At 37.3% G+C, this 20,099-nt stretch overlaps 1 protein-coding gene across 1 annotated transcript in view; it reads right to left on the bottom strand.

The window, feature by feature from the left end:
- Positions 1-426: 426 nt before the first annotated feature.
- The window catches only part of CCDC102B (coiled-coil domain containing 102B), a 300,271-nt gene continuing 280,598 nt past the window's right edge, over positions 427-20,099 (bottom strand). The window contains exon 9 of the mRNA XM_026455191.1: positions 427-716. Within this exon, the coding sequence (XP_026310976.1) occupies positions 531-716 (186 nt within the window). The 3' untranslated portion in view covers positions 427-530. The remainder of the gene's footprint in view (positions 717-20,099) is intronic.

The raw sequence follows: 20,099 nt of genomic DNA on the forward strand, positions 1-20,099 counted from the left end.
TTGTTTGTAACTGCAGCTGCAGTCACCCCCACAGTTGTAAATGTATGCTGTTAAGATATTACACTGAGATATCTATCTTCCAAGAACTTCTAAAATATTCTATAAACCGTTATTGAGTTGACCTAACAAAACAAAATGAAGTACCTAGATTCTTTTGAACACTAAAGAGCACTGAAAATAATATATAATATATAATAATATATATCATACATGTTGATATAGATGCTTAAATCTTAAAACACCCAAGCTTTAATGATACTGTGCCCATATTTAAACACACACACACACACGCACACACGTATGCACACAAGATCATGCTAAAGTATTGACACTATAGAGCACTCGTAAAACATATACTATTACCACCACAAACATGTGCACATTGTCTGTGTAATCTTATTTCTTTCCTTACTCTTTTTAAATTGATTTAAGATATGAATATTTATAGTCCCATTAATGCCATATGTTAATAAGGGAGACAATCTTTAGATGTGCTCTAAAATACTATTTAGAAGCTATTCAGTACATGTTCACTTATAAAGTAGTACCTCATCTTCTTTTTGGTTGAGTCCCTGCTTTAGTTCTTCCACTTGTAATCTTAGTTTCTTTACTTCTGCCTCACTTTGATCCACTCGGCTGTTTGCATGAGTCAGTTCTGCAGTATTTGCCTGGTATGGTCTGCTTAGTTTATAGTAGGCATGTTGGTTCAATACTTCCTTTCAAAGGAAAACAAAAAATTACATTATTTATAGTCTACTCTGATAAAATCAGAAGAATGGCAACTTCTTTTGACAAAAGAGAAAAACATTTTAGGAAGAATTTAGATGAGCCATCATCTTCATTTGGAATTCTACATTTCTGTAATCAAATATTATAATTAGTATATGACTATCAATGAAAGATATGTGACTAAAATACAATACACTCTATGTTGTTTTGTAAATAATCTATTTTGCACCTTATACAAAAGTAGTTTTTATGTAACCTTCCCCCAAAAGGACATCACATAACCATAAATAAAAAAATATAAATACATGCAAAAAAAGTTGTTCATCCTGGTCACCCACTAACTCAGCAGATGCTAAAAGTTAGCACAGTACATGATTTAATTCTTTTCTGAAGAAAATAGGTTTTGTGAGGCTGTGGTCATGTCGTCATCGGCCACACCTTCTAAAACCACATGAACCAGGCTCAGAAACCTGCAGTAAGGACCCGTCACGGGTAAAGAAATATATTAATATATCATAGGGTGACTAGACTGCAAATCAATCTTGTTATAATTAATACTATACACTATATAAATTAACAGGTTACAATAATTATCCTCAGATTATTAATATCATTTCTCATTTTTAGTTAAAATTTGCAGTGTAAAATTAACTGTACTATCATTATAGAAAGCATCTTTATTGGGCCGGGCATGGTGCCTCACGCCTGTGATCCCAGCACTTTGGGTGGCCGAGTTGGGAAGATCACGAGGTCAGGAGATGGAGTCCATCCAGATAACATGGTGAAACCCCGTCTCTACCAAAAAAAAAAAAAAAAAAAAAAAATACAAAAAATTAGCCGGGCTTGGTGGTGGGCGCCTGTAGTCCCAGCTACTCGGGAGGCTGAGGCAGGAGAATGGCATGTACCCCAGAGATGGAGCTTGCAGTGAACTGAGATGGTGCCACTGAACTCCAGCCTGGGCAACAGAGCGAGACTCCGTCTCAAAAAAAAAAAGAAAAAGTTAGCCTCTGGTTCTTCATAATGTTATAATATTGTAGGAAAACCCAAGGATATTTCTTTGGTTTCCTAAAACATACTGTCATATTACTTTATATACAAAAATCACAAAAAGGCAATCATAAAAAAATGCATTGGTAATTATCTTAGGACGCCTAGGTAGAAATTGAAAGTGGAATTATTTTCACATCTCAAATCATTAGTAATACTAATGATGAATTCATGATCCAAAAGTAAAGAATAGCCATAAAATATTGGAAAATAAATGTGGATGTGGTATTTTTCTTTTAATCAAAACTTTAGGGGAAGTTTTACTAAGTATGATCCCAAATCATGAGATCACAAAATGATAAATTCAATCACAGTAAGTATATAATTTGCATATAACAAAATATATTTAGTATCTCTCAAATTAGGGGCACATCAATTTGAATTTATGTAACATTTTTGACCCGACAAAATTACAGATATTATAGAAAATTGTAGTGGCGGCCAGGGGTTAAGGACAGGGTAGGAGGAGGGTAAGGTAGATGTGAAGGTAGCTTAAAAGGAACCTTGTGATGAGAATGTTCCCATCACAATCTGGGCATAAGGGACACCCAGATCTGTCTGCATTATTTTATACAACTGCATATGAATCTACAAATATCAAAAATAAAAAGCTTAATTGAAAAAATCAAGATGCTTCAGACTGACAAAGGCTAAGTATGGTAAGATAATCTTCCAGTAAAATGTGGAGAAATAAGGATTCATTCATGGGGAAACACGGGCAATATTTTTTAATTAAAAATGCACATAAAGTCAGACCCAGCCATTGTATTTCCAGGAATGTATTCCACAGACATACGCATAGTTGTGTGAAATGTTGTGATTATGAGAATATTTGTTGCAGCATTGTTTTGTTGTTGCTGGTGTTTGCAGTAAATGCTGGGAACTAAATGTCCGTGAAATTAGCCTGATTAAATTTAAGAAAAACCATTAAACCCTTAAATATAATATGGCAGCCTTTTATATATTCATATGGAGAGATCTCCAAAATGTTAAAGCAAAATGCAAAACTGTGTGAAGTGTATGGTATTAGAAGAAACAAGCTGATATAAAGCGACTTTTGACCTGACACAATTGATAAGTTGCAGGCTCTTAGTCTCTATGAATCCCAGCTTTCCGAAGTCTCAAAGAGGTGGGGTGAGGGTGTGGATGCAGGGCAGGACCTGGCAGAGAAAATGCTGGTCCTCACTCTCAGGAAGCAGGGGGTTTGAATGAAAGAGAAGGCCCCCCATGCCTATCAGCTATTGCCTGTCTCAAGAATGTCCACCTCCTAGTATCCACTGAAAACGTGAGCATCAAATGAAGGGGACATTTTTAGTTTCTGTCCTGCAAATCCTGCCCCTTCATTCCATAGGAGTCAAAATCACAACCATTGATATTTAAACCTTAATGATGCCAACAGGCAGCTAGAAACAGACAGATTTGGCTTGGGCAGCTAGACAGGATACTCAAACTGGTTTTCTGGGTAAGTTTGCCCTGTCACTTCAATTGCTTCACAGTAACACTGTCATTTATGCACCATCACTGAGTTTGCTAAATTATACCACACATCACATTTAAAATGCAAACAGATTTCTCATTTCTTCTCTTCAGAATGCAATTTTCAAATGTCAAGTTCTATACCATATTCTTTTACAAAGAAACATGTAATAGGGAGCACAATTCTATTATTTGGAACAACAATGGAACATTTAAAAAAAGATCTTTCTTGATCTGTCAGGCATAAAGAATTTGCTGCACAAATAATTCAGAACTTAATGGGAAAGTGATAACTTTGCAAGTTGATGGCTTTCTTTCCAGAATTTTGCACCTAGTTACAATTACTTACAAGACTTTGTGCTTTAGCAACATTATTTCTTATATCATTAATGCTTTGTCATTAGGCGTATAAAATTTACTTAGATTGATTTAAAAGGAGTAAGCAAAAAGCCTTCAGTGTTCATGCAAGGAAAAAGGAAGGAATGAAAAAAAGGAAGGAAGGAAAGGCATCTCTGTTTATCAATGCAAATTCTATCCCGGTCACATGCCATTTTTATAAGCAGAGCCCTGGCATTCATGTTCTACAGTTTGGCCATTTGCTCCGAGAGTATCAACTTATTCTCAGGCCTAGGAGGTACATATGTATTTGTGAAACTATATTCTCGGTAAGTCATACCCAAGCCAGCAGCAATGGCATCACTTGGGAACTTCATTCAAGATCTACTAAATCAAACTCAGGGGCTCGAGCCCAGAAGTTGTGGGTTTAACAAGTCCGCGAGGTGTTTCTGATTCACCATAAAGTTTGAGAACCATTGGTATAAGCCAATTCGAATAAGCTTTCCTCTTGCCAGTGACAGCTAAGTGCATTATGACAGCTAATGATGACAGCTAAGTGACATCATTGTGCAGCTAAGTTACATCCACTTTTCTAACATCCATATTAGAAAAGTGGATGTAACTTAGCTGCACAATGAGAAAAGAGAAAAAGTATCCTTGAGCGGGAAATAAATTTTTAGAAATGTTTATCACTTAGAAATATGCAAGGAAGATATGTGCGCCTTGAGTTACAACAACATCTGAGACTTAGGGGGAGTCCTCCTTACACCTGGGGTTGGTAAACCCTTGGTATTTTTTGTTATGTGAGAAAATATATCCAATTATATTTAGAGCCAAACTCACAGCTTAACATATTCTAATTCTGTTCATAGAGTGCCTCAATAAAGGTCAGAACTGGATTTCACTTTAAGGAGAAAAATACATTGCTTCCTTAATGCAAAGATATTTTAAAAATCAGTCTAAATTGATAAAATCAGCTTAAAGTGATTTTTAAAATATCAGCTTAAAGTGATTTAAAAACAAAATCAGTTTAAAGGCATTAATGTTTTCCAGGTACCTACCCTAGGAGAAATTCTTCACATAGCTTCTCTCTCTAAATTCACATGACAATCCTGTGTTAGAGGTAATATTTTTTCCTACTTAGTCTCAGAGAGCTATGCAAATTGCTTATGGCCAAACTAACTAAAATTAATCCTACACTTTCATTTTACCAAAACAATATCACAGAGCTGGCATTCATCTTGTTATCAGGAGGACTTATCTTTAAGATTTGACAAGTTATTTGACATTTTGATCCATTAATTCATGTCCTCTCTATTTTACTTTCAGGGGAAGAGATGGATTTCTTCTTTATTTCTCAAAGCAGGCTGGGCACAGTGGCTAACGCCTGTAATCCCAGAACTTTGGGAGGCTGAGGCGGGTGGATCACCAGAGGTCAGGAGTTTGAGACCAGCCTGGTAAACATGGTGAAACACTGTCTCTACTAAAAATACAAAAAAAAAAAAAAAAAAAAAAAAAAAAGCCATGTGTGGTGGCATGTGCCTGTAGTCCCAACTACTTTGGAGGCTGAGGCAGGGAATCACTTGAACCCAGGAGGAGGAGGTTACAGTGAGCTGAGATCCTGCCACTGCCCTCCAGCGAGACAACAGAGCAAGATTCGATCTCTAAATAAATAAATAAATCTCAAAGCTATGGCCTTTGCTACTATCCATTCATTTCCATTAATTTTGTGATAGAAAAGTGATGGGAATCTCCGCACACACTCATTTTGTTCTTTCCATACATGTTACGGTAAATAGTGAAGGTATACAGGATTATACACTATAATCCAATGAATATGTTAGATGCTATTATTATCTAAAATCGCAATATCTTTTATAACTTGCATATAGATGTACAATTGGAAAGCATCCAAAATGAATCCTAATTTGAAGATTTAGTGGTTTGCATTTGAAGAGAGAATTAGGTAGATAGTAATATCTATATGTACTTCAGAGCAAGCTTATTCTAATATGCTTTAATGATAAAAAATACATAATTACTATGTTATATATTCATATTCTGGAAGAGAAAAATCTGAGCAGAAAATATGTATAAAAATATACAGTAATAAAGATTATTTGTCAGCATGTAATCCTCTGTAAATCTAAATCTACGCAACTGACAGTACATATAATTCACGGTTCTTTTATAAGCAGATCTCTATGATTTCAGATCTTGATATAGAAAAGAAACACATAAAATGTGTTTGTGTATATATTTTTAATAGAGTAATACAGTATTAGTTTCTCAAATAGATTGAATCAGTTTCCAATGATGTGAAATATTTGATGGAATGTTTTAAATTATATATATTGTTATGGCATTAGTTTATTTCGTTATATGTAAGGACATTGCTTTCTCTCTAGAATTAATTGTACATATGATACATCAACTATTGAAGATTGAGTTTAGTCATAGCAAGCTGACAAAATATATTTTCTTATACCTTAAAATGACATAATGAGAATCTGGTAAATATAAATCAAATCAGTTTATATGTATCTCATTGAAGGAAAAACAAAACATCATACAGGAAATTTAAAAGTACTATTATATATGTTCTTTCTATCCATTCAAATTTTTAATACACAGAAGTTTATAAATTTCTGCATCTATAATGTCAAATATGTGTATTAATAATATACTGATCTGTAGATAACATATAATTCATTATATAACATATGGTTCAACTATATTTAAGAGAAATAACAATATGAAAAATTGGAAATAACTTGCTCATGGTCCATTGAAGCCGTGTTATACACTCATCGCAAGTAATCATGCTATGAACAAAGGCAGATTTTCTCTTCTCAAAAGTTGACCCAGATACATTGGATTGTTATAACAATCAAATGCATCTACTTAAATACATTAAAGAAGTCACAATGCCACTCAAGTTAAACACATTATAATTTTGTACTATCTACCTGTTTTTAAGATAATTCTCACTATATCAAATTCCTACCTCAGAAAATACAGAAACCAGAGGAACATGTATTTTCAACAAGAATAAATTCAATGTTATTAATAAACATTTATGATACTTGGTGACAGATGATAGCTTTAAAATAAGAGCATTTTATTTCATCTTAATTGGCATATTTAGTGGGTCCACTTAACATCTTATGTGTTAAATATAGTGTGATTTAGTATTGTCTATAGTATTGATATAATATCATTCATTCCACAAGCATTCACTAAATGTCTACCATGTGCCAATGACTGTGCTATGCATTTTACATATAAAAGTGAACAAGTTAGATACGATCTCTAACCTTGTAATGCGTAGAATAGATTTAAAAACCATCAAATAAGGATATTTGTCAATTGTGACAATTACTAAAAAATGCTCATGATTTTTTAAGATAGAGAATAATTAATGAGGGGTGGAAGAGAAGCAGGAAAAGTCAAGCGACAGCAAGTTTCTGTCCTGTGCCTCTGAGCTCCCCGTTCTGTATGGAAGGACGTATTTCACCAGCTGCTGGAAAAACTGTCTCACAACAGCTCTTCACCGACAGCTCTTTCCTCTTGGCTGCAAAGAGACTCCTTACCAAGTCCACACCTACTTCCTGGGGCAGCGATCATTTTAGAAGTATAAAGGACTGTTGCTACCCCAACTTGGGACAGGTCCAAAGGTCCATCCCAGCTTCAGAAGTACCCCAAGGATGAGCTGAGGTCCCATGATCACGGCCCTCCCAGTCCTACGTCTCCCTCTGACCTGGGCTGCTTGGTTCTCCCCACAGCTAATGTACTACCTAGTACACTTCCTGCACGTTGGTATCTCCAGGATCTGCTTCCCAGGTAACAGACTTCAGCATCTGGTGTCCCTCACTGTGACTTTAGAATATCTGCCCTGCAGAATGAAATTTCCTGGCAAAAGTCAGTCCATGGATGGAAAATAGATATTGGAAACTTTACCGAGAAAGTAATGTATAAAACTGTGCGAACCCACAATATCGTACTCTGTAAATTAGAGTTAGTTTTGGATCTCTGTATGTAACAATGCTTGAATATGTGTAAAGTGAGTAGAGTAATTAGAAGTCTAAAAAATTCAAAATCAAATTTTGGAGTATGTCTTTGTATTTATTCAATGCCACAGATAAGTAGGCAAATGATCAAAAATATTTGTTGAGCATCCACTAATGTTTTATCTAGTCAGTTATGCAAATGTTCCCAATTACATTCAAGTATTGAGAAAATATAGAAAAAAAATCAACAAATTTTATCTTATTTCTAAGTTCTACTTTCCCCATCTGTAAAAGTGCATCTAAAAGCAACTTCACAAAATTGTACCTTTAAGTGATCTATATGTACATCGCTTCATGATATGAGAATTAACTATAGCAGGAGATTGACTGTCTAGAAGAGACTGTTTTATGTGTTCATTTTGATCAGATGCAATCATAAGCATAGGTATCAGGTCCAGAGTAGACCAAGCATCTCAGCAAATGCAATCAGGGACAGGGATCCTTTCACCTTTCTTCTCTGCCATCCTCAGGTCATATGTGCTCTTTGTCCTTTGCTTGCTATTTTATAATCACAAAGTATCTGCCAAATTTTGCTGGATAGAGAGTTGAGGAGAAGCAGCAAAGATAAAAGTTGTTTCTCCTAGTAAGATTTGTGTCCATTTGTTGATAAGACAATCTCCTGATACTATATAGGGAAAACATGATAAAGAGAAAAACATTGCACATAAGAATGAAAAAGTTATGATCATTTAAATGATACATACATAAAAGACATGGTTTAAACAAGATAAATTTTCTTATTTGAAAAAATCCTAATTTATTCTTTTAAATTATGAGACCATAATATTATTTGTTTCTTGTTATTTGACAACTGCTATTTATTTTTTTCATGTTCCAGAGTTAATTTGATAGACCTAAAACACTATCTTTATGGAAAAAAAAATATTTTGAGACAGATGTCTGGGGGAGTATATTCTTCCTTACACATTTTTTTATGGACAGACTTCCGTTAGAAAGTGAAAGACTGGAAGATAGCATTGGATGACAAGATGACATGGAGTTGACTTATTTGAGGGAGAAGGGTATTGCAGATAGGTGGGAGGACCCTTCTAATAGATTTTTAAGCATTATGTATTGAGGAGAAGGCGGAAGAGCATCAGATGATTTGGTTGTGGGCAGACAGGGTAAAGATCTTAAAATCCCGGTATAGAGTTTGAATCTAATTTGTGTTTAAATGGTTTGGAGAGGGCATGGAAAGTAAAGGAAAACATTGATAGAGAGAGTGAAGTATACATCATTTCTTAAAAAAAAAAAAAAAAAACACTTTCATCTCACTTAAAGAAGTAATGACAGTAATAGAGAACTAGTGAAGAGAGAATTACAATAAAGTTGATTGAGTTACGATATTTGCATCTGTGATTAACAGGAAAAAGACAGGCAAAAATCAAGAAATGCTTTTTCTCTTACATGATAAATTTAAGGTTACAGTGGCTTCATGGTTGTTAATTAGCAGGGTTCAGTAACCCTGCTAAGGACTGGGCTCATATTTCAGTGTTGAGAACTGTGGTTGCCTGCATTATTTTTCACAAACATTTGGCGCTCATCCTGAGAGTATGATTATACAGCCCCTGCTGTTGAAATCAGGCATGGCCATGTGAATATCTTTGGCCAAGGAAACACAGGAGAAGGGATGTTTGTCATCTCCAGGCAGCTGATGAGTACCATTCGCCACTCCCTCTTTTTTCTGCTTCTACAGTTGTATCAAAATGTATACTTGCATCCCTCTGTCACTTTGTGGCACTGGAAGACATGTGGGTGGGCAAGAAATAACTGTTTTTTTTTTAAGCCATCTTGATTTTCAGGTCTATTGTTGCTATAGCACAATCCAGCTTGTTCAAGCTGGTACAGTGTTCTCAGTGTTGTTGTTGAATTGTTTCACTAAGTGTGAAAAAAATTTACCAGTTCTCCAGGACTTCACTTTATGTCTAAATGGCTAAAGTTGTGTCATACGTTAATGTTTAAACCCATCTGTGATCAGGAAAACATACTTACTAAATAAATTACTCTAATAATTAGGTCTTGGGCCTAAGAATGGAGCCTTTAATAATGAAGTGCAAGGAGGCCACAATAGGGGGAAAATACATGAAAAATTAGACTTGTATCACGACAGGGAAACTGGAAAAGGAGATGAATAGTAATCAACTGAGAATGTCTATTATCTGAGATATCATTTCTCCTTTCTTTTCTTTCCTTCCTTACACCTTTCCTCCTTTCATCCATTCATTCACCAACTAATATTTATTGGTAATCAGCGATGTAACAATGATAAGCACCAAGGACAGAGGTGGGAAGGGGTCCCCAAAGACACTCCAGCCAACCTGTACCCTGGGGTGGAGCCACAGTAGTTCACACTGTTTGCAGCGGGGAGGAGCCTGACCCCTTCTCTACCTGGGTAAACCTGGTATTTAATCTGTGATGTGGGAAGCACACCAGCAGGATTCTGGCTTTGCAGAGAGTCCTTGATTCTTTTTTTTTCTTTTTTTCCTTTTTGTCCAATAAAACCCATTTTTCTCACCCTTTAAATTGTCTCTGGGTCTAATTTTTCATGGTCATGTGACAAGGAGCCCATCTTTAGCTGAACTAAGGAAAAGTCCTACAAGAAAATCAACCTGTAATCTAGTTTGCAGAAAAAAAACAATAGCAAACAACAACAACAGTAACAAATCAGTAGGTACTCTACTTGGAAAGGATTGTGTTAGAGGTAAGTTAAAGAAGAGGTACACAAAGCAGCTAACAGCACGGGAAATGATGACAATATTTCCTAGAGAAAGGAATATTGGATCTGAAATTTGAAATATGAGTAAAAATTGTGATAAGAGGAATGAATGAGGGGAAGTCTCTCCAGGCAGAAATAGTAGCACATGCCAAGACCAAAAGTAAGAAATAGCATGATGTATTGAGAGGGGCCTGAACTGCCGTGCATGTGAGTGTGTGTGTGCACTGGCTTGCTTCACATGGCCATGAACTTATTAGTAGAACACTTACATGTAGTGGAAAGGATTAGCTAAAATACAAATAAAATACTGTATCACCATATCTGAATGTATCACCAATATTTCACCAGACATGAAGATCCCACGGTATGAAAAAAATCAAAATAGAAGTATAGCAATTCTATTTTTATATATAAAAAACTAATGTACTTTGCTTACAAATAAACTACTTTTTTTACAAATGTAAAATTCAAATTTCCAAATTTGATGCTGCAGGTTCCCTGACTATAAAAATAGGGTCAAAAGTAAGTATCTCTAAGGGTCATTCTCTTGTTAAAATTCTAATATGATAACTTATATAATCCTTTAACATATTATCTGTAAAACAGGACTTTACTCTGCTATAACAATCACAAATGGAAATGACAGGACAAATGGGAAGACTATACTGATAATGTCTCTGACTAGTTTGCTCAAGAGCTGTGAGTCATACTCTGTATGTGTGTGTGTAATATTTATCTCTGGGACTAAGGCATTCATATATGAGTCATACTCTGTATGTGTGTGTGTATATATGTGTGTGTCTATATATGTGTATATATGTATATAGTCATATCACTAATGGAATACTTATTAAGAATAAATAGGCTATTCTAGGTTAGAACAAATGCAGATCTAGTTTTACAATACACACTGCATTTCACCCCAGAAGAAATCAAAACATCCATGATTATGAAGATTCATTTGTACTATATTTATGGTAGAAAATAATAACACCTATCTCAAAAGGCCATTGGGTATGGTAAATGCATTTTTAAAAAATATCTGATAAAGTAACTAACACATAATACCATGTTCATAATGCTTTTTATACATACATTTGTTGTTTTATACATAGCTAATTAATATTGTTGTTGTTACCATGAAAATAAACTATCCTCTTATACTCTGATCATTGGCTGCACATAGCCCTTCGAGGGACTCAGAAAGAAACATAGGTAACAGACATTCTTTATGTGAAAGTTCTTTGTTCATTACATGGAGCTTCCTTTGATACATTTCTTTTCTACAATTCCCAGAGAGCTTGTACTATATCAATAGGAAAGAAATGAATGCCTTTTCTCCACTCTTAACCAAGTCTACCTGCTATAGTCATTCAAAAACAGATGTGAGTTTATGTCATACTGATAAATACACTGTTCGATTCTAGTGATACGTGTGAACAAAATGAACAAATAGTCACTGTTTCTATTCTCTAGACCAAGTATGAGATGCAGACAGCTGGAAATAAGAGACACAGAGTTAGGAGAATCCAAGGGTAAGTAGAATAGAGGCATATTTGAAGGCAACATAAGACAGAGAAGAGTGACTTGGGAAGTCTTAGATATTCATTGGTCATAAAACCCCAGAAGTTTGCTGTTTTTTTTTTTTTTTTTTTTTTTTTTTTTTTTTTTTTTTTTAATAACAACAACAACAACAAAAAACAGAGGTTTGCTCTGTCACTCACACTGGAGTGCAGTAGCACAATCTCAGCTCATAGCCGAGATTTTCCCAGGTTCAAGGGATTCTCAAAACTCAGTCTCTCAAGTAGCTGGGATTACAGGCATGAACCACCATACTGGGCTATTTTTTTTTCTTTTACCATTTTCAGTAGAGACTGGGTTTCACTGTGTTGGCCAGGTTGGTCTCGAACTCCTGGCCTCAAGTGATCCATCCACCTCAACCTCCCAAAGTGCTGGGATTACAGGCGTGAGCCAATGTACCAGGCTTATATCTTAAAACAAAAAGAGAAACTTATTTTGATTACATGCCCCACTCAGCCTATAGACCAGATCTCTTTTTCCTCTCAAAGCAAAACCTTCTAAAATAGCTTTCTGTAGTTTCTTTATCCACTTATCCATCTCCAATGTTTTTTTCTCTTTCCATTATTGGTCCTTCACATGACTCCAGGAAAACTTCTCATGTCAACGGCACTAATGGCTTCAGGATAGCCAACCACATCACTAACTCAAATTCTCAATAATCTTCATTATTTTATGATAATTACTCTCTATATATGTGATGATTATGTGATGATTAATATCGAGTGTCAACTTGACTGGATTGAAGGATGCAAAGCGTTGTTCCTGGGTGTGTCTGTGAGGATGCCACCAAAGGAGATTAACATTTGAGTTGTGAATTGGGTGATGCAGACCCACCATCAATCTGGGTGAGCCCCATCTAATCAACTGCCAGTGCAGCCAGGACTAAAGCAGGCAGAGGAGCATGGAAAGACTCGACTGGCTGAGCTTTCTGGCCTCCATCTTTCTCCCATGCTGGATGCTTCCTGCCCTTGAAAGCTTTTTGGACTCCTGGACCTGCACCAGTGGTTTGCCAGGGGCTCTAGGGCCCTTTGGCCACAGACTGAAGGCTGAACTGTTGGCTTCCCTACTTTGGGGGTTTTGGTACTCGGACTGGCTTCCTTGCTCCTCAGCTTGCAGATGGCCTATTGTGGGACCTCACCTTGTGATGGTGTGACTCAATACTCCCTTTCATACACATCTACCCTATTAGTCTCCTGTCACTCTACAGAACCCTAATACTATATATATATGTGTGTGTGTGTGTGTAGATGTATGTATTATATATAGACAGATGTGTCTATATATGTGTATATGTGTGTATCTATATGTAATTATGTATGTAATATAGATATACGCATATAGTTAGATTGAGAATTTAGCTCCAGGCTTGCATATGCAAGCTTGTCTCTATCCACATCAGAGTATAAAACAAAATACTCTCATTAAATTAAAAAAAATCAAACCTCATACTATGGCAAACACTGATATGGAGGTTAGGAGCTGGAGTAATCACCAAGATGGAAAATCACCCTAATTGCCAAATGAAACCCTGGGAATATAAAGTAGAAATAAGCCCCAAATGACTCAACAGCTCAGAATACAGAAGCCCACAGAAAAATCAATCTGACAGAAAAGCTAGCTCAAAAACAAAGTTTCAAATCCTAAGAAGTAATGATTCAATGTGAGAAGGAGTAAACAAACACAGCAGAAAAATTAGCATTCAAAGAGCTTAAGCTACAGCAATGTGAAAATGCCAAAAAACCACATATTATTAAATGATAAACAAATTATAAATTATAATTAATAAAGTAAATAATAGGAAACTGTGAGAACATAAAGGACAGATTTGGGGTAAAAACTAGAACTTTCTAAAAAGCTACATAAAGTTCTGGAAACTAAAAAGACAATGGATGAATGAAATAGATATTATTGAGGAATAAATAAATATATAAAAGATCAAAATTAAATAACATGAAATGCAGAAAAATGTTCTGAAAAAAATTGTAATGAGATAGAAGGATTAACAGATATACACTGAAATCCGGAATTCCATATCAAGCTGTCTACTTGACATATGTACATTTTACATGTATATTTTATAACTCCACAAAGGCCAGCCCTAAAGTCAACTACAGTCAATACTTTCACTGATACTCCTTTCCTTGCCAGAACTCAGGCACATGGTTACCAATAAATAAAGGGTGGCTAGGAAATTCACTTTACCTATGTAGAGTCATCCAAGTAAGATGAGGAAATAGATACAATATGTACTTGTCGATTCTCTGCCAAACAAATTAGAATTGTAAGTATATAGAAAATTTGAATGAAAAAAATGTATCTACTATAAAATGTATGTGTGGGTGTGTTTGTCCATTTTCACACTCCTATAAAGAACTTCCCGAGACTGGATAATTTCTGAAGAAAAGAGGTTTAATTGACTCACAATTCAGCATGGATGGGGAGGCCTAAGGAACCTTGCAATCATGGTGGAAGGCCAAGGGGAAGCAAGGCACCTTCTTCACATGGTAGCAGGAAGTGTAAATGCTGAAGAAAGGGGGAGGAGCCCCTTATAAAACCAACAGATCTTGTGACAACTCACTATCACAAGAATAGGATGAGGGAAACCACCCCCACAATTCAATTAGCTCCATCTCCTCTCTCCTTTGACACATGGGGACTACAGAGATTACAATTCAAGATGAGATTTGGGTGGGGACACAAAGCCTACCCATATCATTTTTCCCCTGGCCCCTCCCAAATCTCACGTTTTTTTCTAATTTCAAAACCAATCATGTCTTCCCAACCTTCCCCCAAATTCTTAAGTAATGCCAGCATTAACCCAAAACTTCAAGTCCAAAGTCTCACCTGAAATAAAGCAAGTCCTTTCTGCCTATGAGCCTGTAAAATCAAAAGCAATTTAGTAACTTCCTAGATACAATGGGGGTAAAGGTATTGGGTAAATACACCTGTTCCAAATGGAAGAAACGGGCAAAAAACAAAGGGTGACAGGCCCCATGCAAGTCCAAAATCCAGTGGTGCAGTTATTAAATCTTATGTTAGGCTTGTCCAAAGGTACAGAACTAATAGGATAGATGAAAATATGAAGCAGAGTTTATTAAGGAGTATTGACTCACATGATCACAAGGTAAAGTCCCTCAATAGGCTGTCTGCCAACTGAAAAGCCAGGAAGCCAGTCCAAGTCCCAAAACCTCAAAGGTAAGGAAGTAGAAAGTGCAGCCTTCAGTCTGTGGCCAAAGGCCCAAGAGTCCCTCGCAAACCACTGGTGTAGGTCTAAGAGTCCAAAAGATTTTTAGGGCAGGAAGCATCCAGCATGGGAGAAAGATGGAGGCCAGAAGACTCAGCCAGTCAGGTCCTTCCATGTTCCTCTGCCTGCTTTTATCCTAGCTGCTCTCTTAGATGATCAGATGATGCCCACCCTGATTGTGGGTGGGTCTACCTCTCCCAGTCCACTGACTCAAGTGTTAATCTCCTTTGGCAACACCCTCACAGACACACGCAGGAAGAATACTTTGTATGTTTCAATCTAATCAAGTTGACACTCGATATTAACCATCACAAATCTTAAAGCTCCTAAATAATCAACTTTGACTCCATGTCTCACATCCAGGTCATGCGGATGCAAGGAGTGAGCTCCCACAATCTTGGGCAGCTCCAACCCCTGTGGCTTTGCAGGGTACCAGCCCCATTGTGGCTGCTTTCATAGGCTGGCATTGAGAGCCTATGACTTTTCCAAGCACACAGTTTAAGCTGTCAGTGGATCTACCATTCTGGGGTCTGGAGGATGGTGGCCCTCTTCTCAGAGCTCCACTAGGGAGTGCCCCAGTGGGAACTCTGTGTGGGGGCTCTTGCCCCACATTTTTCTTCTGCACCACCCTGGCAGATGTTCTACATGAGGACTTCATCCCTGCAGCAAACTTCTGCCTGGACATCCAGGCATTTCCATACATCCTCTGAAATTTAGTTGAAGGTTCCCAAACCTCAATTCTTGACTTCTGTGCACCTACAGGCCAAACGCCATGTGGAAGCTGATGAGCCTTGGGGCTTGTACCCTCTCAAGCAATGGCCTGAGCTGTATGTTGGCCCCTTTTAGCTACAGCTGGGATGCTGGGCACCAAGTCCCAAGACTGCCCAAAGCAACAAGCCTCTGGGCTTGTCCCAGGACATATTTTTTCCTCCTAGGTTGACCTGTGATGGGAGGGGCTGCTTTGAAGGTCTCTGACATGCCTTGGAGACATTTTCCCCATTGTTTTGGCAATTAACATTTGGCTTCTTGTTACTTAAGCAATTTCTGTGGCAGGCCTGAATTTCTCTGCAGAAAATGGGTTTTCTTTTCTATAGCATTGTAAGGCTGCAAATTTCCCAAGTTTTTACGCTCTGCTTCCCTTTTAAACATAAGTTCCAACTTCAGATCATCTCTCTCAAATTCAAAGTTCCACAGATCTTTAGGGCAGGGGCAAAATGCTACCAGTCCCCTTGTTAAAGCATAGCAAAAGTCATCTTTATTCCAGTTCCCAACAAGTTCCTCATCTCCATCTGAGACCACCTCAGCCTGAACTTCATTGTCCATAAAGGTATTAGCATTTTGGTCAAAACTATTCAACAAGTCTCTAGGGAGTTCCAAACTTTCCCACATTTTCCTGTCTTCTTCTAAGCCCTCCAAACTGTTCCAACTTCTGCTTGTTACCCAGTTCCAACATTGCTTCCATATTTTCAGGTATCTTTATAGCAGCACTCCACTGTCTGCAGTAGCAATTTATGTATCTGTGTGTTTTCACACTGCTATAAAGAACTGCCGGAGACTGAGAAATGTGCAAATGAAAGAGTTGTAATTAGCTCACATTTCAGCATGGCTGGGGAGGCCTCAGGAAACTTACAATCATGTCAGAAGATGAAGGAGAAGCAAAGCACTTTTTTCACAAGGCAGCAGGAAGGAAGAAGGGGGAAGAGGAGAGCCCCTTATAAAACCATCAGAGCCTATGAGAGCTCTCTCATTATCATGAGAACCACAGAGGCAAAAACACGCCCATGACTTAATTACCTTCACCTGGTCTCTCCTTTACATGGGGATGGGGTGGGAGGAGGGATCGGGGAGAGGGGAGGATTATAGGGATCATGGAGATTACAATTCAAGGTGAGATTAGGACCCAAAGCCTAACAATTTCAATGGGTATGAGTGTGTGTCCCTATACCCCCAACCCTGACAAAACGAATGAAAAGGGAACATACTTCCTTTTCAAGAGACCATGCAATGAATATACCAACATGCAATGACTATTTACAAACTTCACTGTATACTTCACAAAAGAAGTCTCAACAATTTCCAACAAATTTCCATTTCAACAAATTCAAGAAATTATTGATAACTTTTGTAGTCACCAAAGCAATTAAAGTAGAATTCAAATTTAAAAAAAAAAGTTTTTAAGATTCTTTGGAAATTTATATGAGTTAAATAAAACAATTAAAAACTACAAATAAATGTCCTACACATACACTGTGTAGGATTCAGCCATACCAGTGGCTAGAGGCTGATTTAAATATATTAAGTAAAATATAGATTCAAAATAAATGAGTTAAACTACAAGTCATAAATAGGTCTTGATATTTATATAGATATAAAATATCTACGAAGTTTTATTTAAACAGATACTAAGCACAGTGTAGGTGTACACTATGGGAAGGTAAGTTGGTGCAAAGAATTGGGAGAACAAACTAGTGCTACCCATCAAATCTGAAGTGGTTCTTACACAGCAGTTCTATTTGCTTGAAATAGAACCTGGAGAAATTTACTACATTCTTTACAATGATTTTTACATGGCATAGTTTGTAACTGAGTATATATGTACATCCATCAATGGGTAATTGATAAATAAACCTACAGTGGTTCCTACAACATTTAAGATTAGACTTTCATTTATCAATATACATACATCTGTAAAATATTTTTAGTGTAAAAAGCAAACTGCAGAATTATATAGGATAAAATCGGTCATTTAAATTTTGCACAAACGAAATATTGCTTTGAGTACACTAATATGTAGTAAAAGATCAAAACTATACACAGAAAGAACATTCACCGCTGTGCATCTTCATTATAGGAAAAGAGGGAAGAAATAGAAGGCAGGCATTTCGCTATAACTGTATGTGTCCTTCTTAAAAACCATCTAAAGAATATGTGACAATCTGTCATGAGCCAACTAATGCCTTCACTGTGTTTGATAGTTAGCAGGGCCTTGGGTGCGGGTCACCAGCACTCAGAGGCCAGGTCAGGGCTCTGCTTCATCCAGGGCGCAGCTGCAGGAAAACTGTACAAGGCTATGAGCTGGATCCCAAAAGGCAGAGGCTGCAGTCAAACTCCCATCGAAAGGGGGAGGGGAGGGTCGTGACCTCCGTGAACCTGAGTAAGCTAGAGGGTGGCATGGCTTATAACATGGGCAACTGCCATTATAAGTGCCAGCTTAGACTTTGTTGTGGCACCAGATGTGGGCCTGAAAGCTTTTGAGCAGCAGCTGCAGGCTGGTGCCAGACAGGTGGAGACGGGGTCACATTCGAGTTTGCTCAGAAGCGGACGCAGCCCTGAGTGACACCTACTAATGACTCAGATGGGCAGCTTTTAGCCAGGTCTGCAAGGACATGAACCTCACCCTGGCTGCCACTGACAGCTGTTTCCTCTGTGCGGTAGGGATCCTGGCTCTAGGCTGCTCACTCATGAGCCACACACCTGTGCCGCTGCATGACCGTGAAAAGCGGCTACATGAGGCCGCCTTCCTCCTGGGTTGGCATATATTCACACCTGCTGCCTGCCTGGGACAGCATGCCTACCCTGCCTGGCGAGAGCGGAGCCCCGGAACTCCCCAACCCCTGCCCCTGGAGCTTCCATTCCAACCAGTGCCAAGGACTTCTTCTTCCCCCTTCCAAATAATGAAGATTGTGTTTGGGCAGGGGGAACTAAAGAAGGTGGTTCTAGTTACAACCCAGGTTCAAATATCCGAATAGGCTCCATCTCCAGATATTCTGCTCTACTGATGTGGAAGGTGACACTTGAATCATTGTTCATTAAAAACCTTCCGGGTGATTCGATCACTGCAGCAAAGGTGAAGAAACACTAAGTCCAAGTGAACAGAAATGGAGGAAGCAGCAATGGCCATGTGGGGTTCAGCCAGAGGCTACTGAGATCATCTAAGAGATGAGCTCGATGTCAATGCATTTCCTATTCCAATTGGCATAAAGATGGTGGCTGATAAACACTCATCACCTGTATGAATGAAACAATGAATGAGCATAATCAAAGTACTCAGGTCCTTATTCTACATAATGGAGTCCAAATGAAAGGTCCAAATTCCCTTCCCAAGCAATTGTTTAGATTACTTAAATGTCCCTATGTAGTGATTGTTGGTTATTTCCTTTGAGTCAGAGAACCAAATGAAAGGGAAAAGAAAAAGGATAAAAAATAAAGATACCATAACTGGCAAAAATAAGGTCACTAGATAAATGTTTAAGTGAAACCGGAAACATTGAAGGAAAAAATTATAGAGCCTAATAAGCCAGATCATATTTATTTTTACATCATATTTATGTATGTCATTCTATTTATGTTATCCTGAGGGTATCTCATATGTGTCATGTGCATATATAAGTTAGTTCTTACGATGTAGGCTAAATAATGTGAGTTTAGACTTGTTTTCTGATAATAGCATATATAAATCATCAATTAAATCTATAAATAATAAAGTTCTATAACAGTAGGAAATACATTTTCATCTACTATATAATACACCCTGACTCAGTGTGATATTTAAAGACTTCTAAAGAATTGCAAATATGATTATTAATCCTATAGCTAAATCACAAGTATAGAAAATATAATTTAGCATTCATGCAGCATTTTGTATCTCTAGAGAGCTTGCAATTATTAAGTTAAAGCATTAATGGTTAGTCACCAAAATTTTAGATGGAATCACAAGTTCTTTTTCTACTTTACAGGCCCCCATGGGGTAGAGAAAGTGAGATAAGTGACTCATGCTCAGTGGGAAATGCATTACTCCCACACAGTTTTTCTTCAAGCCATGAACACTTAGCCAACTAGTGCTTTATAACTAAAGTCTCCAGCATTCTCTCTACCCACACTTAGTGCCCTGTAATTGCAC

Source organism: Piliocolobus tephrosceles, chromosome 18, assembly GCF_002776525.5.
Source record: "Piliocolobus tephrosceles isolate RC106 chromosome 18, ASM277652v3, whole genome shotgun sequence".
NCBI classification, from domain to species: Eukaryota; Metazoa; Chordata; class Mammalia; order Primates; family Cercopithecidae; genus Piliocolobus; species Piliocolobus tephrosceles.